This window comes from Diospyros lotus, chromosome 10 (genome assembly GCF_014633365.1).
Source record: "Diospyros lotus cultivar Yz01 chromosome 10, ASM1463336v1, whole genome shotgun sequence".
In the NCBI taxonomy this organism is placed as follows: domain Eukaryota; kingdom Viridiplantae; phylum Streptophyta; class Magnoliopsida; order Ericales; family Ebenaceae; genus Diospyros; species Diospyros lotus.
In genome coordinates this window covers 13,983,479-14,009,599 of record NC_068347.1, presented here as the reverse complement: position 1 = coordinate 14,009,599, position 26,121 = coordinate 13,983,479, and the positions used below count along the sequence as shown (strand labels likewise).

The window sequence follows — 26,121 nt, the reverse complement described above, 5'->3', positions numbered from 1 at the left end:
GATTAATGTTAAGATATCAGGTTTCAATCATTGCTTCTGTATTTGATGTGTATAGTGATTCTCTTTCAAGATTAATGTATGGGAATTCTATGACGTATTCGAGTAATGATGTGATTTAATTTTAAGTTTAAAGAAAAAAAATTATTGTCTCAAGTCATAATGCGCCCGAAAAAGCGGGGCGTTACAGAAATAGAGAGACGGTCGGAGCAAAAGTGTTAGAGAGAGAGAGAGAGAGATCGTGTAGAAATGAGTCGAACGGACGCGAGGGTTTGAGAGAAATGGCTGAATTTTGAATATTTAAATTGAGGGAATAATAGTCATTTTGGCAATGGGTAAAATTGTAATTTGGCGTGGAGTGGCACTAAAAGTGGCCGAATAGCATAACTCATCGAACATTGCCATTTCTTACTTGAGTCTCACATTAAAAGTTATTGTATTTCACACTCTACAACACTTATCTTATATTCGTTGGCAAAATGTGACAAATAATGACATAATTTAAGGGGTGGATAAGCAAATACAGAGTACAGTTCTCTATATTTGCTTATCCACCCGAGCTATTTAGCTTCAGTCTGGTATTTGACTCAGTAAAAACTCATTTGATTTTATTTGTTAAAATAAATGATTCGAAATTGAAATTAAATTTAAAATTCAATTTATAAACGAATTGAGATTAAACTCAACAAAATTCAACTCGATAGGCTTGCGAGACCAACTCAATTATAAACTCTCAATTAGTTTGTGATGATATATATTATTTTATAATTAAATAATATATATAATATATTAAATATATATGTATATTTAGTAGTTTATTTGCTCTGCCCAATAAACCCTCGACCCAATAAACTCATTCCCCTCTCTCTCGCCTCTTTTCCTTCTCCAGCACACATCAATTCCATTCTTCAAGAAACCCACTTTTTTCTCTTCCTGTCTCTTTCTCTCTCACTCCTCCAACATTCTCCGTCTTCTTCGTGCGCTCCCTCTCTCCCCCTTCCTAAGCCTTCGCTCCTCTGATTCAGACCCTTCTCCGTCAAAATGTCGGCCCAAATCGTCGAACACATTGTCCTCTTTAAGGTCAGACCCGAAACCAACCCATCCAAGTTGACTCCACGGCCGCCGGCCTCTCTACTGTCGACCCCATCCTCCACCTGTCCGTCGGCCCCGTCCACCGGAACCGCTCGCCGGCGTTCTCCTTCACCCGCATGCTCCACAGCCGCTACAAGTCCAAGGACGATCTCGACGCCTATTCGGGTCACCCGGCACGCGTCAGCGTCGTCACAGATCAGGTCCGCCCTATCTCTTCTTCTGCTGGAGCTGACCCCGAGCCGAGTTCATGTTCACCGAGCTCACGCTCGAGCTGGAGCCTGAGTTCGGCATGCCGAGCCCGAGCTGCTCGATTGCAACCCTAAACACAGGGACCAAAAACCCTAACCCGATTTCATTTAACTGGTTTCGTATGCATATATATATATACACATTTATGTATATGCGAACGCACGCACACATACTTATGATATTGTTGGTTTATTTTTGAACTTAAAAGTGCAGCTTTTGGTCGGTCTCCGTCAGTCTTTCAAATATTGAGAAAAAGAATATTGTAAAGCTGTTTCGTTATGAATGTTCATTTCTATTTCTTGCCTTTTTAACTTCAAGCATTTCCTTATAGACAAAATTTAAATGTTAATATAATGTGCTGGCGTTTCTTCTTGGGTATTTTTTTTTTCTTTTCTGTATTTTCACGTCTAATATGAGTGGATTTTGACATGCTTTTAGTTCAAATTGGATTTTTTATGTTATGTTATGTTTGTCATTGAACTGTGCAAATTTATTCATGCACCTTTTTCCATGTTTGTATTATTTATAGTCTGTTTATTTGAATAAAAAGTCAGCCAGATGCCGTCTGTATACCCCCAAGAACGTCCCTGATGTAGGGCAGCCTACTGATGCTTCCCAGTGTTCCCACCCAGAGGTATTACTTTGCAGGATCTATCATTCCAGTATGGTCTGGTGAAGCATTTTCATTTTCTACTTACTAGATTCCCTTGCCTCTGATTATAGTTACTGTTGAGAGAGTTTGGATTGAATAGAAATTCTCTCTTATTTATTCCATGAGTATGAAACCCTATATATACAAGAAGTATGCTAATAAATCTCCTAAAAACTAGGAGTGGATAACAACCTAATAAGTAGGAATAATAATCATTTATAATTTACAGATTTATACAAAATATGAAAACTTAAACTTGATTTATCTTCTTAGGCTTCATGCTTCCTTATCTTCTCATCATTAATTGCCACTCCTTGTCTTCTAAATGATAAGGTTCTTTATCCGTAACAGTTACTTAAGGAAGGGGAAATAACGCCTGACATTACTAGTGAAGAATATTTGTTGAGAAGGAAGAGATTATTGGAGCTTCTTCCGTAGAAGAGTTTGGCAATAATTGCAGCTGCACCTGTGAAGATGATGACTGATGTTGTCCCTTACATGTTTTGACAGGATGCTGATTATTTATACATTAGAGGCTGCCAACAACCTGGACGTATAGCAGTTTTAGCTCATGATTGTGGTTTATGCATGTTTATGCCAGAAGCAAGCCCCCTCATGTATGCCCAGATTTGTAACCTAGGAATTCTCCTTATACTTCATGTGGGATTAAAGTTTTTGTGGCTTGGGGTTTAACTACACTCTTCTTAGACATGTAATGTAATTATATTTTCTACATGAAATTATGCTTATTTTCGGACTAATTTTTTAAATATTTGATTTTGACCGTATATTCCATGTAGAATTATGTTGCTATTTGATTTGTTAATACTGCATGTTCCGATTTTGGTTAATTACTACTTACCTGAAGAACTATTCTTTTTTTCTCAAAATAAAAAAAAATTCACATTAAAAATAAATAAAAACAACAACTAAAAAGTAAGATGAACTGGAACAACTTTAGAGGTCTTAATTTCAATTCTGGTATCAACTTATGTTCAATTATTGACTTCCCACTGAGTCTTCTATTTAAAATATGTCACTCATAAGCATGTGCTTGTGATAATTATATTATGCAAATGGAGGCTACATTTTGTTTTGAATATATTGAAAACAAGAAAAGACATGTCTATATTATGTGATTTGATGAACAAAAAGATAGAAAAAGCAACTTGATGATTGACTAATCATTTCTTAAATGCTTTAGGAAGTTATCTGGCAAGGAAAGATTGCTGGAGCCGAGGCAGCTTTAGACATGTTCAAGGCTGAACAATCATATTAAATGAACAGATTGCAGAAGGTGAATTTCTTATGTTTTCCGTTTAGGATGTTGTTAAAGTTTTTGTGACTTGGGGTTTAACTACACTCTTCTTAGACATGTAATTTAATTATATTTTCTACATGAAATTATGCTTATTTTCGGACTAATTTTTTAAATATTTGATTTTAACTGTATATTCCATGTAGAATTATGTTGCTATTTGATTTGTTAATACTGCATATTCCAATTTTGGTTAATTACTACTTACCTGGAGAACTATTCTTTTTTTTCTCAAAATAAAAAAAATTCACATTAAAAATAAATAAAAACAACAACTAAAAAGTAAGATGAACTGGAGCAACTTTAGAGGTCTTAATTTCAATTCTGGTATCAACTTATGTTCAATTATTGACTTCCCACTAAGTCTTCTATTTAAAATGTCACTCATAAGCATGTGCTTGTGATAATTATATTATGCAAATGGAGGCTACATTTTGTTTTGAATATATTGAAAACAAGAAAAGACATGTCTATATTATGTGATTGATGAACAAAAAGATAGAAAAAGCAACTTGATGATTGACTAATCATTTCTTAAATGCTTTAGGATGTTATCTGGCAAGGAAAGGTTGCTGGAGCTGAGGCAGCTTTAGACATGTTCAAGGCTGAACAATCATATTCAATGAACAGATTGCAGAAGGTGAATTTCTTATGTTTTCCTTTTAGGATGTTGTTAAAATTTTTTTGGCTTGGGGTTTAACTACACTCTTCTTAGGCATGTAATTTAATGATATTTTCTACATGAAATTATGCCTATTTTTGGACTAATTTTTTAAATATTTGATTTTAACTGGATATTCCATGTAGAATTATGTTGCTATTTGATTTGTTAATACTGTATATTCCGATTTTGGTTAATTACTACTTACCTGAAGAACTATTCTTTTTTTTCTCAAAATAAAAAAAATTCGCATTAAAAATAAATAAAAACAACAACTAAAAAGTAAGATGAACTGGAACAACTTTAGAGGTCTTAATTTCAATTCTGGTATCAACTTATGTTCAATTATTGACTTCCCACTAAGTCTTCTATTTAAAATGTCACTCATAAGCATGTGCTTGTGATAATTATATTATGCAAATGGAGGCTACATTTTGTTTTGAATATATTGAAAACAAGAAAAGACATGTCTATATTATGTGATTGATGAACAAAAAGATAGAAAAAGCAACTTGATGATTGACTAATCATTTCTTAAATGCTTTAGGAATTTATCTGGCAAGGAAAGGTTGCTGGAGCTGAGGCAGCTTTAGACATGTTCAAGGCTGAACAATCATATTCAATGAACAGATTGCAGATGGTGAATTTCTTACGTTTTCTGTTTAGGATGTTGGAAAAGTATTTGACCCCCCCCCCCCCCCCCCCCCCCCAAAACAATGGCACTACTGAACGGTACTCTGTAAGTGTGCTAGGACTGCTGAAACAAAGAGAGGATAAAGAATCCTGAAAACACTGTAGCTCTGCCAAACAAATAGGAGTGAGCAATGATGAAATTTTCTGCAACATTGGAATGGTGGTGCACAATCAAATACTAAATCAACATTCAACTAAGTGGCAACTCATAAGTTAATAGTTTTCAACATTGGCTTTTGTTTATTCCAACTATTGAAGGGTGGAATCAAATGGGATTGCTGGGTTTTTATTTTTGTGAGAAACAATGAATGGTATTTTTTTTTTTTCTGGAGAAACAACGAATGACTAACTTCCTTTGATATATGGCTATGCATGTTTTTACATTTATTGACATTGGTATGTAGATGCATTGGAGTAAATCAAAATAACAAGAGTAGCGCATATTAATCATATTAATTGTGGAGAGGGTCTAAAAGGGAGTTGGAAGAGTCTGGTCAAACAAATGCTACAATGTTTGAATGATGCATTTGGTGTCATGGGATCAGTTGTCAAGGATGTGGCCATATGTGAACATAACTAACTTAGATTATTAGATTCAAAACTAATGGGCTTAGAATGGGATGAACAATGGGCATGGTCTTGTTCGTGTTTGAGGTAACTACACATGATGAGGCTGTTGTTTAGCTATGGCATTTGCCAATTATGTAGCAAACCAAGCACTAAAGGTTCCCATTATCCCAGGCAATCACACACATACAGTTACCTATGAAGAAACACAGTTCACTTGCAAAGAAGATCACTAGCTTTTTTTGGTGGAAGCGACAAGTAAAAGGGTACAACTTGGTTAGGTGGAATTTCATTCACCACTTCTTCCTTATAATAGAAAGTTGAGCCATTCTAGAAGTGATAGAAGGGAATGTTGCCCCTGTGAGTATCTCATGGTTAGCACTTGAGAGTCCTTATTTCGTCACCATAGCGTCTCTCTGGTGATCGACATGCATGCTAGCATGTGGCACCTTGGCCATCAGCAAACATTATTGCACAATATATGACACGTAGGAAAATGCTTATAAGGTAGATTTTTTTGAATAGAAAAAAAATTCGGAGTATAGGAATTTTGTTATGAGAATGGCATAGGACACTTAAGATTATTGAAAGTGACGTTTAATATTCAGCAATTTGTTAGATTTGCTTCAATTTCTGTTGTACATAGTGTTGCCTCCCAGCCCTCATCACATAAAATCTTTTGTTGGGCAATACATATGGATTTAGCAAAGAGTAGCATATCAAGCAAGAGTTTGGATGCACATAGATAAATTTGCTATTTGGTTGACATTTCAACATGTGCTATCAACAATTCTAGATTGTCGAATATGTCACCGATAACCTACCTGCTTTCCCTCCCTCCTATTCCATTTATTAGGGGGGTATTGAGATTTAAGTAGGTGTTTTGCTACATTGCTTGACAAGCATACGCTTAGTATCCATTGTTTAGGGTTGGGATTACAGGGCTATCCAATCCCATTTACTCTCCTCATTTCATCTCTCAGTGTCAATGTTGGCCCCATTTGACAGTCGATTGACCATAAAGCCTTCTAAATGTCATTTATGTCAAAAACTCTCAAAGATTTTGGGAGGGTTTGGTCTACACCAGCCACTTTTGCCCCTTTATTCTATTTATTTATTTTTTACATGTGCTTGCAGATCCTTCCGGATATGATAAGAAGTTCCTCCAACTTGTACCATAATGTTAAAACAGCCACACGTTACACGAAATTAGAGGCCTTCCAGAAGGCTGATAATGATGGCAAAGTGAAAGATTTTTGTGTGTACACCCATGAAGCCCGATGGATAAAATCACCGGCTGAGCTCAAGTTAACGAGAGACTTTGCAGCAATAGGTTGCCAGGTATTTGACATTTAAAACTTTCTGGTTTAAATTATGAGCCACCATTTATTCAAATATTTGCTAATATATTTTTGTTGTCTTCAATAGGCTCTTTTACAAACAATGTTGCATTCAAAGGCATTTCCTTATGAGAGTATGCTGTCAGCTAGAGTTGAATATGAATGCAACATGAGAGGTGAGCAGAAAATGGCGTTAGCTTTTTGTCCTTGTGTGGATCTTTTGAAACTCTGAAAGCATTATCATTTGGAGACCCCCATCACTACCATACCAATTTTCGTTATTATTATGTATTTTACTTTACGTAAACAAGTTGGTTGTACAAGACAACAACAATCACAAGCCTTAGTCCCCCAAGGTGGTAAAGATGTTGACTGTAATGAAAATAAATTACTATTGACCTCCACACATTGCCATCATATAGTAATCAAGGATTCCACTTCTGATTTCAAGCTTTCTTTTTTCACATTAAACAGATTTAACCCTGTGGTTGGCGGTGGGCCTAATGGTACTGTTACACATTATTCTCGAAATGACCAGAAAGTAAGTTTATTGAGTGTCAGCTGCTATTTATTTTTCTTTTTTCTGTATAAACATAGTATTCGTGAAAGATGATTGTTTATAATTTCTTTTAACAGATCAAGGAGGCGGACCTTGTTTTAATGGACATTGGATGTGAATTGCATGGTTATGTTAGTGACATCACTCGCACCTGGTCGCCTTGCGGAAGCTTTTCTCCCATTCATGTATGTAGTTATTTTCTTTCTTTCTTTATTATTATTTTTTTTGGCATACATGACAATCTTAGTTGCAAAAAGAAGGGGAAAATAAAAGAAATTAAAGGTTCTTCACAGTTGTGGACTTGTCCTCATTAATTCAAGGTGTTGCAGAGATTGGAAAAATCAAGCCTAACCATTACCACTTTCCTTAATGTTTATGCTTTTGGGTTTGAACCTGTCTTCTCGCATAGAGGTAGACTAAACTTTTGGCACAATAGCAAGCAAGATGCAAAAGAAATATCCTTTCTTAACCACAATTTGTTCGGCCATGGTCCTCATTGAGATATTGCTCACCCTTACATAATCTGAGAACCGCGATAAACAAAAATCGCAAAAGAGAGTTCCGATTCTTACTGAAATTGCTTAACTACTCACTAAAATTGAAAAGTCCCAATAGCAGGAAAATCCAAAATTTGAAATTTGAAGTTTTAAACTTCAAATATGCCGAGAATAATACCTCAAATGCAGGAAAAATTACTAATTTGGAGCGCCTAATCCACTATCCCTCCATGATTGCATCTCCAAGTGAGATTAATCCACGGAAAACAACAAAGCAGAATGAGGACCAACAAAGCAAGAGGCAGTCGCGCAAATAGATTCTCACCTAGTCGAGAGCTTCTCTCTCTAACATCTTAACTTACTCAGAGCTCTTTCTTGACTGAGAGCTCTTTCTTGATTCTATGAGTGGTGGTGCATGGCTATTCTTAGTTGGTGGAGCGATTTGTCTGGTTTATTCCGTTAATGAACGAGACCTCAGCTTGCTAACTAGCTATATGGAGGTGATCCTCCACAACTAGTTTCTTAGAGGGACTATGGCCCTTCAGACCACAGAAGTTTGAGGCAATAACAGGTTTGTGATGCCCTTAGATGTTTTGGGCCGCACGCACACTACACTAATGAATTTAACGAGTCTATAACCTTAGCCAATAGACCCAGGAATTTTTGAAATTTCATTGTCTTGGGGATATAGATCATTGCATTTGTTGGTCTTTGATGAGGAATTCCTAATAAGCGCGAGTCATCAGCTCGCGTTAATTACGTTCTTGCCTTTTGTACACACCTCTTGTTGCTCCTACTGATTGAATGGTCCGGTGAAGTGTTGGGATCGTGGTGATGTGGGTGGTTCATTGCCTGCGACGTTGCGAGAAGTCCACTGAACCTTATCATTTAGAGAGGGAGAAGTCGTAACAAGATTTCTGTAGGTGAACATGCGGAAGGATCTTTGTCGAACCTTGCAAGAGCAGAACGACTTGCGAGCCAGTAACTGTAAGCTGTGAGAGAGGCGGCCCTCATGGTGCCTCCACCACCGTGAGGGGCGTGCAAACTCAGCCTCTCTGGCCGTGGCGCACCCTCCCACGACAAACAACGAACACCGGCGTAGGACATGCCAAGGGAATGAAATGAATGAGGCCCCCCTCTTGACCCCCTTGACGGCAACGGCGGGGTGCCACCTCTTTTATTTAAGAAAAACGAATCTTGGCAACAGATATCTCAGCTCTCGGCTTCCAGATATCTCGGGCAGTGTGTACAAAGTGCAAGGACGTAGTTTATGCGAGCTGATGACTCGCATTTACTAGGTCTTCCTTGTTGAAGACCAACAAATGCAATGATTTATCTCCATCATGATGAAATTTCAAAGATTACCTGGACGTGTCGGCCAAGGATATGGACTTGTTGAATACATCAGTGTAACGCGCGTGCGACCCATAACATTAAGGGCATCATGGACCTATTATTATCTCAAACTATCGTGGCCTGAAAGGCCATAGTCCCTCTTAAGAAGCTAGCTGTTGAGGGTTATCTTCACATAGCTAGTTAGCAGGTTAAGGTCTCGTTCGTTAACGGAATTAACCAAACAATTCACCCCACCAACTAAGAACAACCATGCAACACCACCCATAGAATTAAGAAAGAAATCTCAATTAAGAAAGAGCTCTCAGTAAGTTAAGAAGTTAGAGAGAGAAACTCTTAGTTGGGTGGAAATTTTCTTGCGCGATTGTCTCTTGCTTTCTTGGTCATTTTTCTGCTTTGTTGTTCTTCATGGATTAACCTCACTTGGAGATGCAATTATGGTATGATAGTGGATTGAGGGCCTAGATCAGTGATTTCTACTATATTGGAGGTATTGTTTTCGACAGATTTGAAGTTTAAAACTTCAAATTTCTAAATTTGGATTTTACTGTGATAGGGACTTTTTAATTTTAGTGAGTTTTTAAGCGATTTCTGTAAGGATCAGAGCTCTTTTGTGCGATTTTTGTTTGTCGCAATTCTCAAATTGTGTAAAGGTGAACAGTATCTCAGTGGGGGCCATGGCTGATTGGATTAGGTATTGACTTGTCAAAGACTAGTTTGTTCGTATTCAAGTTTGCAGATAAGGAGTCAAGTGATGGTGTGCTACAGAGAGGGGCCGTATTTTGTTTATGGCCGTGGTGTGATGCTAAAACAAATGCCATCTTGTTTTGATTTTGAGGACAAGTATGTTAGTATCATGTGATTCATGCCAGTCTGGATATTGCTGCCAGGGCTGCCATCAGATTGTTGGAACTCCAAAGCTCTGGGCAAGATTGCATCAAAGATTGATAGGCCCTTTTATTTGGATAAACTCACAGTCACCAAGGAACGGATTTGTTTTGCCATGATTCTTGTCGAAGTTGATGTTTTGAAAGAACTTGTCTAGTCTTTTTAAATTAAAATGCCCACTGGAAGAGTATGGGAGTAGAACGTGGTTTATGGGTGTGAGCCAAAATTCTGCCCAACTTGTAAAGTCATGGGTCATTCTGTGAATGGATGCAGTAATAGAAAAAATTCGGTAGTTATTGGAGATAAGGTTCCTTCGTCGAAAAGCCGTGAAAATACTTCCAAGACGCCAGAGATGGTTTCAACTTAGGAAACAAAAAGGTGGTTTTGAATCCTTAGTGTATGCCTTGATCGGATGTTCTAGTGGTTGTTGTGGCTGATGCGTCATTAATTTCCCGTAAGAGAGATGAGCGAGCTTCGGATTTGCCATCAGCAACTGGCCGTCATTCTCATAAAGGGGCCAGGACAGGTGGATGTATGGTAGGGCAAGCTGGGGTCCCTTTTCAGGAGATTAAAGGAAAGAAAAAGAAATCAACAAAGCATTCAGCCCCCGAAATCGAGCAGCAATCCTAGCATTCTGAAAAGCCTAAGGTAAGTATGAATGTAGCGAAGGGTTAGAAGGACAAGGGTGCCCTTGTAGATAAACCATTATCCCCAAAAACGTTGGTCAAGAAGGGTCAATCCCTTCTTATTGCCACATGAAGATCGCAACCTGGAATAATAGGCCCCTGAAGCAGAATTGGGTTAAAGATCTCATTCAACAGGAGAAGATTGATGTTTTTGACATCTTGGAAACGAAGCAGAATTTATCAAAGTTGTAGTAGATGATGAGAAATAAATTCCTAGCATTTCAGCAGATGAACAACTTCTAGCTGCATACAACGAGTAGAATTGTGATATTATGGAACTCGATAAAATTTTGTATTGAGCCGCTTGATAGCTCCTTCCAAGCCATCGACTGCTCAGTGACTTGCAAGGTAACTTCAGTTTCCTTTAAGATCAGTTTTGTATACGCTTTTCATTCCATTGTTAGCAAGAGACCCTTTTGGAACAACCTAGTTGATATCTCCATGAGGATCAATGCCTCTTGGCTCATCCTTGGAGATTTTAACAGTGTGCTTAAGAAAAAGGAAAAATGCAATGGGATGGTTGTGTTAGCGTATAAAATCAAAGATATCTAGGATTGTGTTCTCTCAGCGGGTCTATTTGATTTACCATCCTATGACTGTTTTTTCACTTGGAGTGACAATTCAGTGTGGTTTGAATTGGATAGGGCGTTAGTTAATAATGAATGGCTCATGGGAGGGCTTAATGGCTAAGCTTTATTCCTTCTGTTGGGCTGCCTTTCAGACCATTCGCCATGTATTATTTCTTTGGTAAAGCAGGAGAGCTCATTCGGGAAGCCATTTAAGTTCTTTAACATGTGGGTTTCTCATGAAAAATTTTAGTCAATGGTTAACGAGGAATGAAATCTGTTTAATTGTGTTAATCAAGGGACAAAGTAGTTTATTCTTTGCAGGAAATTACAGAGATTAAAAGGCCCATTGAAGAAGTTTAATTCCCTACATTTTAGTCTTATATCAACTCATGCAGATAGGGCAAAGATAGCCTTGAAAGTTAGCCAATTGGAGCTTCAAAGTCATCTTCTTGATGCCGATATGTAGCATAGAGTGGTTGGGTTGATGAAGGTTTCAATGAATCTTAATGAGGCTGAGTGTCATTTCTATTAGCAAAAAGCGAAGTGTAATTATCTTGAGAATAACGACATGTGCACAAAATTCTTTCATGCTTTAGCAAAAGAAATTCTATTGCTTACGTCCGCAAAGAAGATGGGTCCTTTACCCACCAACAGGTTGTGAATGAATTTGTTTCATTCTATGAAAAGCTCTTAAGCTCAAGAATGTCGTGTGACCTGCTTGATCTCCACATATTGCGCTCAACTAAAGTAATCTCAGCGGATCAGGTGGCCAGTCTTATCAAGCTTGCATCCCAGCAGGAAATTAAAGATGCATTCTTTAGCATAGGAGAAGATAAAGCTCCAGACCCTGATTGTTTTTCCTTTATTTTTTCAAGAAATGTTGGCACACAGTGGGTGATCTGTGCTCCAAAGCAGTTGAAAAATTCTTCGTTTCTAGGGCCCTCTTAAAGTAGTTAAATCACACAACAATTTCCTTGATTTCGAAATCAAGTCATGCTCAATCAGTGGGTGATTTTAGACTAATCGCTTGCTGTAATGTTATTTTCAAGGTGATATCCAAAATTTTAGCTAGTCGGCTAGCTTTTTCCCTTGGCCATGTTGTGGATCATGCCCAATTTAGTTTTGTGGAAGACAGGAGTATGATGGAAAATATTCACCTAGGCCAAGAGCTTATGGGAAAATATTGTAGAAAACGTATTTCTTCTCTGTGTTTGAACATGGTGGATTTAATGAAAACTTACGACATAGTCAGTTGGGATTTCTTTAAAGATGTGCTTGATGGTATGGCTTTCCCTCCAACCTTTAGCAAATGGGTCATGGAATGTGTTTCTACAGCTTTGTATTCCATCAATGTGAATGGCAGACTCCATGGCTTTTTCGAAGGAGAAAAAGGGCTTAGGCAAGGTGACCTCTTGTCCCATTTCTTTTTTGTGCTTTGCTTATAATACCTATGGAGAGCCCTTAGTGTTGTAACGAGTAACTCAGTGTCTAATTACCATCTAAAGTGTGGGAGCTTGAAGTTATCGCATTTTGCATTTGGAGACGACCTCATCTTTTTTTGTAGAGGTGACCGAACATCTGTTAGTATTTTGATAGACACCTTATCTAATTTTGGTGCAAGTCGGGTCTTCAAGTGATTGCCTTAAAGTCCAATCTGTTTACTGCAGGCATCAAAGTTAAGAGCTCGAGGACATTTAGCCGTTGGTGAATTTTCCTAAAGTGTTTATGCCAGTTCGGTACTTGGGTATCCCGTTAGCAGCGGAGAAGCTTAAGGTCACCCACTATGGTCCGTTTATTGAGAAAATCATTGCCTACCTCAACTCTTGGACGAGCGCATCCCTCTTCTATGCTGGAAGAGCTAAGCTTAAGCTTCTCAGCAGCAAGGGGGATGCTCAAGTATTAGAAAGGGATATAGCCTTTCGGAAAGTTGGCCAAGGATTGAATCTCCTCTAATTCTTGGCCCACAATTCGTGCTAGATAAAGGCTAGATTTCATAGCATTCGCACCAAGGCCAGACTTGGCCCCAAAACTATATAGGCAGTCCATGATGATTTTGATTGAAATGACATCCCCTCTAGACATAAGCATCAGGTCATCGACAAAGATAAGATGAGAAATTTTTAGATTTTCATATTTAGGATGATAGTTGAACTCTGAGTTCTCTATCACAGCCTTGAGGGATTTAGAAAAATACTTAAGACATAGCACAAGAAGGAAAGGAGAAAGATGATTCCTTTGCCTGAGGCTTTTATTCCCTTTAATGAAGCCATAAAGGCTGCCACTCAATACGAGATAGAACGATGGAGAGATGACACATTCCATGATCCATTGAACATAAATTATTGGGAATCTCAGACCAACAAGAACCTCCCTGAGAAAATCCCAGTTAATGGAATCAATGCCTTTCTGAGGTCGACTTTGATCAGGCAACGAGGGGAGCCCTTTTTCTTATTATACTTCCTTAAAAGCTTCTATGCCAAGTGGATATTCTCGATTCTATTTCAACCCTCCGCAAATGTAGATTGACCTTTGTCAACTAGAGAACCAATAATAGAGGCGATCTCGCTGTAGGAATTTTAGAGATCACCTTGTAAGTGACGTTACAGCAAGCAATGGGCTTGAAATCCCCCGGGTGCATGGAAAGATTTAGGCACCAAAACAATGGTTGTATGGTTGATCTGCGTAAGAAAGGAGCCCAATGAGAAGAATTCAGTCACTGCTTTACATAACTGATCCCTAACCAAATGCCACGCCTTCTGGCCCTGGGATTTATCCTAAAAAATATTGAACAAGATAACCATAATCTCTTGAATGGAGATGGCCGTAGTTAGACTCTCGGCTTACTCCATAGAACACCATCGGCCCGGACTGCAAAATATTCAAGATCAATAGGCTCCTTACTGTTAGGTGTGCCTAGAAGGCTATCATAGAACCTAAGGAATTAATTAGCAACATGCTGTTTGAAAGTGGTAATGGAGACGTCCTCCTTGCAAACAACAACAATATGATTCCTTTTAGAGTTTCTCTTAACCATGGTGTGAAAATATTTAAGGCATCTGTCACTATTCTTGAGGAACGAGGATTTAGCTTGCTGAAAGTAGAAGAGCTTTTCTACTTCACTCAGGAATAAAGCTTGCTTCCGTAGCTCAGCCACTTCTGCTCTAAAGATTCTCATTAAGCGGCTAGTCATGGAGATCCATTTTAGCATTTTTCAAAGGCTTAGATGCTTTCTCAGATCTAGAAGAGATATGGGCAAAATGCTTATCGTTAAGCTGCTTTAGAGGCCTCTTGAGACTTCACAGCTTCTGACAAAGAACAAATTGATTCGTGCCATAAACCTGATTATTCCATTTAGTTGAAAACATTGAGGGAATTCTCATGGTTAACCCACATATTGAAAAATTTTAATGGCTTGCTATTAGCCATTATTTGATGGAAGAGAGACAATATTTGGAGGATAATTCGATAAACAACCAATAGAAAGGAAGTTGACAAGCTAAAAAAATCCCGCAAGCAGCCAGGGGTTGTTAACCATAACTATATCCAGCTTGCACCGAATCAAATTGTTAGACCAAGTGAAAAAACAACCGATGGATTGCATGTCTGAAAGCCCAGCATTGAGACAACATCAAGTAGATCCTTAACTTCATAGGGAGTGACCTCAACCCCATTTCATTTCTCACAATTGCACATAACATTATTAAAATCTCCAAGAACCAACCAAAGAGAAACACATTGAGAACCAAATTCAGCTAAATTTTTTCATTATGGTTTCTTTCAGACAATAGAATGGAAAGCATAAACAAAGCTTATATGAAAAAAATTGTAGAATCCTTACAAGTAAACTTGTAATGAAAATCTTAGGGAGAAATCTCAATAGGAACAACTACTTTGGACGGATCCCACAAGATCAAGATCCTTTATACTGAGTGAGTTTGGAAGTTGTTAAGTTCCATCCAATCAGGGGATTTATTCCTGATGACCCTATGAATCTTAGGATGATTAAGTTTGGTCTCCAGAATAAATAACCTAGCCAGCAGAGAGCTTGTGCCTTTATTTCATGATGGTTGTTCAGTAGTTATGGAATATGAATTTGGTCATATAATTCCCACATGATCTCGTATATTAATGAGACCAAAAGGTCTCTTCATCAGTTTCTTTGAGCTGGACTTTCCAGGTGTTTTGATAAATTGCATGAGCCCTTGTCACTGCATTAACAAGTATGGTGAATTCGGTTTGCTACGGTTCACTAATCCAACCGATGTGCCCTGCTCTTTTCAATGTTAGTTTTATTATTCTGGTGAGTTGTGTGTGTTTATTGGGGTGTGCTTTGCAAGAGTCAAGTATTGACATGCGGTTGCCTCTTTGGGATGGCTAGTGTAGGATTTTGGAAGATTCCGTCGTAATATTGAATATTGTCAATACGTGCCTTGCAGCTGAATACAATTAGCTTCTGAATTATGATAGATGTTTGTATTCGTATTCTACTTTTTAATTGGACATTTGTAGTTTTTGATTTTTGCGTTTCTCAAAATTTCATGCCTTTAATGTTGGGACTGTTCTTTCTTTGAAACTTGCCATAGCGGTGCAACTTTCTCTCTCGTGAGCATAAAATGAAGGTTGTTTTTTTCTTCATTTCCGCCGCGCGGCCCGGGGGGTGGGCGTGTTTAAGAATTATTTTTTTTTTATAAAAAGGGAGGGAAAGGGTTTGGCAAAAATCCTTATAATTTCTATGAAAATATTGCCTTTTATAAGGTGAATTAACATGTCAGTGGGCACCTTAAAATTTAGGACTAAAAAAAATTAACATGTTAATCGTGCGAGTGTTTCTAACATTTAGATAACAATCATTGCATCACAGTTAATATCGTGAAATGTAAGTGGTCTGGGAAACAAATTTCATAAAGTTTTAACAGAAATAATGGGGTAGGTCTGGTCGATCAATTTTGTTCAAGGAAAACATTTTTGGATCCAAGAACAAAATGGAAATTTGATAAATGCTTAGAAGAATAAGAAAATAGATTAAGAATGAATTTTGGGTATGGGGAATGAATAGATGCACTATTGCCATTGCTGATAACTTGAAATGGTTAGAACGAGTGCATTTTTCATAAAATTAAAAAATAAGAAGAGAAAAGACAAAGTGACAGGCAAATTGTTAAAGAACTTGCCCTTGAGAAAGTAAATGTTATGGTTGAGCTGTGATGCGATGAAGGGTGGTCCAAATTCCAAAAAAGTTACTGAACAGTAACTATGCATGTATGACAAAACAGCTTTTTAGGAAAATTTTGAGTGCAAGGCTATACAGAAAAAGTTTATATGGTGCAATATGCCGGCAGAGGACATCATCCCCTGGCATACATGTTAAACTTCCAGTCCCGAAGACCTGAAATGTAGACTCCAATGAACACATAGTACTTTCTCAGTACAGTTATTGGTCAAAAACAAAGAAATATAACATAGATGATCTTTGTGAAATATGTAAGCACTTAATCATTGTTTGATTTTGGATGAGTAGTTTAATGATGTCCCAATTTTAATGTTAGAGGATTTTGCTTAATTTGTTTGTTCCTTTGTTGTAGCAGCATCTACTAACCATTTAGGCTCTTCCCCAACATGGTCTATCTAATATTCACATGCTCAGGGCATTGACTTATGCATATTAAAATGTGGTGGTCATATATCTGTCCTTCATTCATGCAGTGTTCAATTACAAGCTAGCCATGGTGCGAGGGTTTAATGTGCTTTTATTAACACAAGCATACAACTAAGCTATGCGAACCCATAGGGATCTATTAGAGGAAATAGCTTTTTAATGACCAAAAAAGAAATGTTTTTACTCGAGGACATCAATTTGCATAGAGCCCAAGCCTCAGTCTAGAACTAGTGCACTACAAGACAAGTTCGTTTGTTTTCCTGATCAACTTTCTTCAGAAGAATTAGTGGTAAAGTAGTGCACTATGAGTCTAGAACTAGTGCAGAAGTGTGGAGCAACATGAGTTTCAAGGGAAGCATGCACCGAGGCAGAGATGAAATTAAAATAATTTTTTTTTTCCTAGATACCCTTAAAAGAGGAAAAGGAAAAAAAAAAAAAAGGATATTTAACAAGGATGTCTCATTTTTGCATTAGTTCTTTTCTTAACTCTCTGTCTTTTCTCAAATTTTCCTTGTCAAGGAAGGAAACTCCTTCCAATTTCCTCCTCTTGCAATTAAAATTCACAATTCAATTCATATTTATGTTGTGATAACAGTTCAAAATATATACTAATGTTCTAATCATTCATTCATCCAAATAGCAAACACAAATTTCAAGCTTCCCAATCTAGGTATATTTTCTCTTGTGTGTGTGTGCGTGTGTTGAGATTCACTTATAACCAATCATGTAGGGTATCTTTTAAAAAACTCTCACAAAATTTTACAAGGATTGCCTGTCAACGACAAAATTGAATAAAAATTTACTTTTTGTGAGGCGCCACCTAAAGAAATAAAACATACTAAATATGGACAACCAAAGCGAAATGATACATTGAGAAATTATCACAAAGAAGTAGATAACGGTGACAATCAGTGCAGAATGATTGCTATCAAGGGATGGTGCCTTCCTTGCTTTTAATTCTCTCATAGACTTCATTGATTTAATGCTTTCTTGCTCTATTAATGCTCTAACAAACTTAATATCGACAGCATCTAGTGATGGAGATTTTGGAGGTCGAGGTGGTTTCGAGCTCATCTTTGTATGCTTGTCCTTTGCCTTATTTTTATCCAAAAGATATACCATCTCTGAAACCAACTTGTTATAGATCACTACTATGTTCTCAACTCACGGATCACTAGAACTCATAAGCTTTTTGAAAGAATGTGAACTTTCTCCACTTTTAATACATATGTCTAATCTCTTAAGGCAACTCAATGCCCTACCCAACAAATTTTTTGAATGAGGTCCATTGGTTTCAAGATCTTGAATCCTATCTTCCTCACTTGTAGTTCTTTCACTTTTCAAGTCAACATCTATATCACTACCTCTTGAATTGATGAGATCCATGGTGGGCCAATTGTTTGTTGTTACCTTAGCCTTGAGTAAGAATTTTGAGTTGTGTTACAGTGCTCGAATGGTTGATGCATGGAATGATCGAACGGAATGAAACTCGCTCGGCCAAGGTTCGGCAGACTTCATCTAAAATGAAATTCGCCTAGCAAATTGCTATTAAAATTAAAATAAAAAATAATTAAAATTATAATATAAAAATTAATTTAAATTAAAATTATAATATAAAATATAATTAAATTGAAGTACGCCAGTTACAGACTTCAATTGAATTTGAATGAAGTAATATAATTATAATTATAAAATATAATTAAATTGAATGAAGTACGCCCAGATGGGTGGACTTCAACTTCCGCCCGCTGCTATGCGGGCGGGCTTCATCTGCCCAGCAGCTCGCCGCTGTTGGGCGAGCAGGCATCATCCATGATGAAGCTCACTCGTTCAGTTCGGGCGGACTTCATCTATGATGAAGTCCGCTTGACCTTTATTTTAACATGTATTTTGAGGTAAAGCAGTAGTTTCGAGATGAGGGTATTTTTGTCTTTTAATACCTTTAGTCATCCTGTACGTCAACCAATTCGGGCAAAGTAGCATGAGTTTTGGCAAAACTTGCAAATCTTTTCAGGTGACCTATTGCCTTAATCAAACAAAAAATTAATTTTCCAAATAGCATGTGATGAATTAATCAATCTCAACAAAGATGCCACCCTTTTGAACTTTATCATCATTGAGAATAAGAAATTTCAAAATCGCAAACCTAGCTAAGTTATAAAAAGGGTATAGCAAACCCCCCTCCCAAAAAAAAAAAAAAAAAAAAAAAAATCATTCTTTAAAGATCTAGAAAGCCATCTTAAATTGTAGTTACTTCAAACTTCACCAAATACAGAAGACTCTCCAACCTCTCATAGCCTGATAATGCCTTGCTTTTAACCACACACACACACAGATATATATATATATATATATATATAAAAGAAATGCCAACAACAAATCATAAAGATATTGTCGAATTTTTTTCATATCTTAACCACGGATCAAATTGCATTGAGTAACCCATAAGCATTTTCCTTTGACAAATAATAATAAGAAAACAAGGAAAATGACATGTACATCAAAGGTGGAATGCCCTAGGTGGCTATTTAGATAATATAAAACAAAAATTATAGAACTCATGCCGTGGATATTCACTTAGTCAAATCAAACAGTTCACTTCAAATATGCTCCAACTTAACTTCAAACTCGAACTCTACTAGGTATAAAGTTGCATAGCTAAGAAAAAATATTATAGAATACAGAGGCAAGTTCTCAAAACTTCAAAGGTAGTTTAACACCAATCTTGTGAGTGTGGCTATTAGACTTCACTTCATTTCAAATGATTAGCCATTCTTGAGCCTTCATAATTTGACAGGCACCCCCTGCTGGGGCCTCCAGAGTCCCACTCTATACTTGTGAGTGTACTTCAATATCAACTTTCTCTGCACAACAATATTAGATATTCACATTGGTTTTTGAGTATAATAAATTCTAGAAACTGAACACACTGCTATGAGAATAAACTAAAAATGATTTAACTACACCTATAGCAAGTCTGATAGTTTAAGGCAGTAAAGCAACATTTTAAGCAAGATGTTGTCTAGATGAAGGTACAAATTGTATCTTCGTTAACAAGAATGTGATATCATAAGTCAACAAATTTATTTGAATATTTGGACATGTGGATGGATAAGCTGATTAAAAATCCTCTACTAACATAATATAATATTTACTATCGTTAGACTTTCCATAACTTGTAAATATTTATAAATTTTAATGTAGTTTTATAAGTTCTAAATTTTTATTTTAAAAGTGAAATTTGTATTTTAAAAAATATTTTTATATCCTATTAAATAAATAAATATAATTTTTAAAACTATATTAAAAATGGGTCGAACCAATGGGCTTCTGTTAAGCTTGGCCCATTTAGGCTCAAAAGCCTGGGCCCAACCTAACCTGCCCTAAGCCGACTCATTTAATGCATCAAATTATTTTTAACATATTTGGAGGTTTAAAGAAATAAATTCGAACTTAAGTTGGAGAATAATTTATTTAGCCATGTAAAAAGGGGTGTGTAACCGATTATAACTAAATTGAATCGATCAAAATATACTAATTGAACCGAATCGAATTGCATGTAATAACCAAACTGATTCGAACGACTAATCCCAACCAACTGAACTAACTGAAACCAAATTAATCGAAATCTAAACTGAGTTAATCAAACTGGTAATCGAAAATCGATTGTGCAAAATCATAAATTGATATAGAAACAATTCGATTTATAGAAATTGATACAAAAACATAAGAACACATCAATTGGTATAGAAAAATGCAAAATGATTTACGATGAGGAAGAATCAAAGGAAATACATACAAGAGAATACAAATCCATTTGTGCAAATAAAGGAAATACAAATGAAAAACCTGTAATGCAAATAAAGAAATACATCAATAGATTAACCTAATTGAAAGTCAAAAAGATTGAAAAATCTTGCAAAACCCTAACCTAATTGTCGATACTAACATCTGTTGACGGTCGATTGTTGTTGGTCAATTATCCAAGCACAAGGAAAGGAAGAAACAAGGAAGTGAAGGAATGGTGTTAGTCGGGACAGTCGTTGGTGTGGGTCATTAGTCTGGGTCTAATGAAGGGGACGGTGAAGGGAAAGACAGGGTGGCCGATTATTGACAGCAAAGGGAAAAGCGTTGAAGGCGGAGGTGATCATTACCAATGACGATAAACATAAAATTGATTGATTTGTGCTGTAGGGTCTCTCTATCTATCAATCTTGGTCTTCATCACGTCCATCTCGATCTAGCCTTCCAAGTGAGCGACTGCCTCGGTTGCCGAGGGGAAGGGGGGTCACGGATAATAACAGGCATACTTTCAGTTTGGTTCTTCAGTTATTTATACCAAAATAATCGAATCGAATCGAATAATTGATTTTTAGAGGAAAATATAACTGGACCAAACTATTTTCTATGAAAAACCACTTGAACTTTTGCTTACGCCTACATGTGAACAGGTCAAATAGCTTAATTCTTCAGGCATATCCAAGTCATGTCTAAAATCTTTTTACTTCATTGGATGGATGAATTATTAATAAAAATATTTATCGCATTGCAAACAAGAATATAAGCTGTAAGTATAAAAATTTTAGTTTAAGAGGTTAAGTGAAACTAAGAAGGTGTTTAGCTTAGGGGTTTGACTGCTTATAAACTATTAGTTAAGCATAAATGCTGTATAACTTATTTAGTTACACGTTTGTTAAAAATTAAAGAGTTTAAATGTTATCAAGCTTAAATGCTATTTAATAGCGTTTTAGAAAATCTCCCCCCCTAACTTTTCTTAAAACGTTGTTCATATCTTATTTAATTGATCAAATATTTTACAATTTTATCCTTCAACAACTATTATATTTTCAACCTTATCCCTCTGTCTTCTCTCTTTCACCGCCTCTCTCCAACTCCTCCATCATCGTCGTCGTTGTCGCCTCTTGCCTCCAACCCTATCGTTGTCATGGCTACCGCTGCTTCCAACTCCTCCATTATGATCTTTGCCTCTAGCTCCTCCATTGCGGTTGTCGCCTTCTGCCTCCAACTCCTCTATCGCCACTCCAACTTCTAGCAAATTCATATATTTTTAATAATTATATTAATATATTTTTAATAATTATATATAATTCAACAACATATAATTGTAATAATTTTATTAGTTTGATATTAATTTATAATTTATTTTATTAAAAATTAATATTTTTATGAATTTTATTTGCATTTTTCAACATGTCCATTTTAGTTATTTTGTTAAAATTTGATAGCTTAACATCTTTTTCAAATCAAATACATAACTATATAAATAATATCTTAAAACACATTTATCTAAACATATTATCAACTTAAACGTTAGTCAATTTTAAAGCTTTACAAAGCTTTTAAGTAGAAAGGTTTAAAAGTCATCTTGAAAAATGATAAGCCAAACACCCTCTAAAGCATTAATGAAAAGGTCCTTATCAATAAACCATTTTTATTGCAAAAGGAAAAATAATAATTTTAACTCTTTCATTGAACAATATTAACCTCAATTACCCCCTGATACCATAAGGGTATTGTAATGACCTTAGAGTAGGCCTAGATGTTTTAATACTTAATATCAGTTTAATGATATTTTAAATGTGGGTCTAAATATTTTAATACTTGATGATAAATCTCTTTGATGGCATAGAAATAATTTTAGATTTGTATAATTTTATTTTGTGGTTCATGTAATCGTAAAAATAAGTATATGGATATAATTTTTAATAAATTGGAGAATAATGAAATGGGCCTCAATTAATTAGTTAATGAGTCCATGGGTTTATCAGGTGGGCTATATAAGTGTTGGGTTGGGCTTAGGCCCAATGGTAAAGGATTTAAATTTTTATGAGAATAAAGAAAAGAAAAATTGAAATAAGGATATGTGTCAAATATCAAAAATACCCTAGAAAAAGCTGTCCATTAGAGGGGCAGATCTGTCCATTTCTAAAAACAGACGCAACCTGCAGCCCTCTCTCTCTCTCGCTTTTTCCTTCCTGTTTCTGTGCACTTGTTCCCTTTTTGCAGCGATTTGCTCCCCTGATTCTATTTCCATCGCTTTCATTCTTCTTCTCCGTGTTCTTCTTCTAGTTTATCTTTTTCTTCTTCTTTCGTTTTGCTGCTGGCGACTGGAGCTCATTGAGAGAGTTTCAAGTTCTTCTATTGGAATGTCTTCAGGCAAGTTCTCTTACCCATTTTTATTCCAATACAAGTTCTTCTCTTCATCTATCTCGTCTCTGTCTTCTGTTGAGCTTCTGTGTGGAAGAAATATATATATATATCTATATATTGGTTTGCTACCATTGTTACTGTTATATCATTCCATACACTTAAACCTTTGATTCTCGAGGAGTTGTGGGTCAAGTTGATGTCTCTAAAGGGGATTTAATCATCTCCAAGTTCTTTCAGTGAATGGCATTTAATTGGGTTGAATCGATACAAAATCCTTGCTCATTCTATATTTGTGTAACAATAAGTTTTAAGCTATAACCGAATGTGCTTTTCCCCTATGCCCTATTCGATTCGTGTGTATATATATATATACATATATTCAGCACCCCATTTAAACCACCTACTTATATATATATATATACATACGTATGCGTAACTAGATAAGCTACAAGTTTGGGAACTTTCCCCTGTTTCGAGCAGCCTCCTATAATTTTGGGATAGCCGTATGTATACTCCCTGTTTGATTTTAATAGCCACCCAAGGTATGTATATATACCCATGATCCGATAGCTCCTCACCCACATATATACCTATGCATATATGCATACCCAGCCAGCCTTCAGATGCCCAGGCCCTGTGCATAATTGGAAGCCCACACGCGCGCACACACACACACACATATTATATATGTACATATAATTACCCACACCCAAGCTACTAGATGCCCTGCTCAAAGCAAACCCATTTGCATTCACTTATATATTCAAGGCCTGCATTCATAGTCGGCAAAGAAAATTCTTAATCGATAGAAGCTTGGGAATAGTCGACTATCTATAAGCCCACAGTCGACTATCCATAGCCTATAGTTGACTGTCCATAAGCCCATAGTCGAATATCCATAGCCCGTAGTCGACTATCTATAGCCCATAGTCGACTATCCATAAGTCCATAGTCGACTATCCATAAGCCATAGTCGACTATCAATAAGCCATAGTCGATCATCTATAATCCCATAGTCGACTATCTATAGGCCCATAGTCGACTGTCCATAATCCCATAGTTGACTATCTATAGGCCCATAGTCGATTATCCATAATGCCATAGTCGACTATCCATTTGGAAAATCTAAACACTTCACATTTCCTAACTTCGTTTCTTTTGAAAGCAAGTTGAGATTATCAAAAGGATATTAATTTTAAATCTTAACACTCAACCTTACTTCCTATAAAATTCAAGAAAGATCGATTTACATAACTTTGCTTCAAACTCATTTATAGATTTGAAGATTGATTTTCATATAGTCATTATCAAAACTATTTTATTTTTCAAGAGTAAAGTATCAATCGATTTAATGAATTCTTGAATAAATTACTGTAATGCATGCATACCTGATGTGAGTGAGAAGCTACTCAGTATTGTGGGATGGGCAGAAATTATTTGTATAAGCAAGGCAATAAATTGTGAGATGAGATTTCATGATATCTATATATATGTGGAAAGGAATGCATGATATGTTCCATACACATTCAGCATGTGCATGTTATGATACTTTGTATTATTTATCTTTACGCACCTATTATTTTGCGCAGAGGGAGAAAGGATACCCTAGAGCACTTGGCGCGGGACGAGGTGGTCATAGCCCGATAGGTTGGCTCCATATTTATTGGTGAATTTTTATTTACATGATGCACTTTGGCATGTGTTAATTGATGGCTTGCGAGCTTACGAGATTAGATTCTGTCACTTAATTTTATAAGCACATTGCATGGTGATATATGGTGGTGTGATACATATAACTTGGGATTGATCAAGTCTTAAATTGCGAATCTTGTATAAAATTGTCGAGTTCTTGATTATTCTTTTTGGTGTCATCATATTCTTGATTCCTATTCATTGTTCATTGTTCCTAGAACTTGCTGAGCCTTGTGGCTCACTTGATCTTCTTTGCCATTCCAGGTAAAGGGAAGGCCGTTTTTGGGGGCGAGTCTAGTGGGACTAAAGCCCAGGGATAGTGGTGTACGGAGACACGTCTTAACTTGAAGATCCTGTTTAGCATTTTGGTGAGGCTTGAGATGAAATAATTTTTATTTTGTTAGTTAACATTAGAGCCTCTTAATTATTTTGTACGGCCTTTGAGCCCCAAACTTATGAGATATTGGAAGTGTAACTGAACTTTAATTTAGTTTCCGCTGCTAATAATGAATTGAGTTGTTTGTTTTATTATGGTTTGTTCTTTATCATCTTTGTGATGACCTCTTTTCGAATATCTTATGTTGGTGGGAATATTTGAGAGTGGGCCCTTACAGTTAAGCTCACTCAAAATATATAATTATTGATATAATGATTAACTAATGTAGTGGAGAAAATTAATTAATATAAAATAGTTGAATCCATTCTGTAAACCGGAAGAAAAAATATAATTAGCTTACCTTAAACTCACTCAAAACATATATAATTATAGATATAATGATCAATTGATGTATTGAAACAAATTAATTAACATAAAATAGTTGAATCCATTTTGCAAATACGAAAAAAATATATAATTAGCTTACCTTAAGCTCACTCAAAACATATAGTTATTGATATAATGATCAATCGATGTATTGGAGCAAATTAATTAATATAAAATAGTTGAATCCATTTTGTAAATAGGAAGAAAGAAAAATATAATTAGTTTACCTTCAGCTCACTCAAAGCATATAATTATTGATATAATGATTAATTGATGTATTGGAGCAAATCAATTAATATAAAATAGTTGAATTCCTAATCAAATAAATTAATCATCATATGACGATTTTCTCACAAATAAATTTTGATAATAAAAAAATAATTTTAGTATTACAAAAAATCAGTTATTGGATCATACTCTTTTTTAAATATATAAACCACCAAGGTTATGACAATCCAATAATCGATTTTAATAATTGAAATCATGAGGTGACTCAAAAATCTACGACAATAATAATTTTTATGAGTTACTGAATTGATATTACTATTTGACTGGAATTGACCTAGAAGATTGATGTTCTCTAAAATACACTTCGAGCAATTAGTCCTAAAAAGTTCTAGCAATATCCCTTTGGAAGGACCTTCCCAAAAGAATTATTTTTCTAAAAAATATTACCCTTTTTGGATCTCATTAATTAGTAATTATTTGTCTCCATACA

The 26,121-nt window shown here is 36.0% G+C and overlaps 1 protein-coding gene across 16 annotated transcripts; it reads left to right on the top strand.

Annotated features, from left to right (window-relative positions):
* Nucleotides 1-852: 852 nt before the first annotated feature.
* LOC127811384 (intermediate cleaving peptidase 55, mitochondrial-like) lies at nt 853-25,128 on the top strand. 16 transcript variants are annotated; one of them, XR_008025667.1, is made up of 12 exons: nt 853-1,289; nt 1,889-1,972; nt 2,501-2,607; nt 3,195-3,287; nt 3,856-3,948; nt 4,517-4,609; nt 6,367-6,570; nt 6,658-6,745; nt 7,044-7,110; nt 7,206-7,313; nt 24,538-24,595; nt 24,905-25,128. XR_008025667.1 is itself a non-coding variant. In XM_052351194.1 (8 exons), exons 2-8 carry the CDS (start codon nt 3,270-3,272, stop codon nt 7,228-7,230), a joined length of 588 nt encoding a protein of 195 aa, XP_052207154.1. In that variant the 5' UTR covers nt 853-2,607; nt 3,195-3,269; the 3' UTR covers nt 7,231-15,616. The 16 variants fall into 16 exon arrangements, 1 of the variants encoding a protein (XP_052207154.1); XR_008025666.1 differs by having other exon boundaries at nt 2,342-2,607; XR_008025671.1 differs by lacking the exon at nt 1,889-1,972 and having other exon boundaries at nt 3,199-3,287.
* The last annotated feature ends 993 nt before the right edge of the window (nt 25,129-26,121 follow it).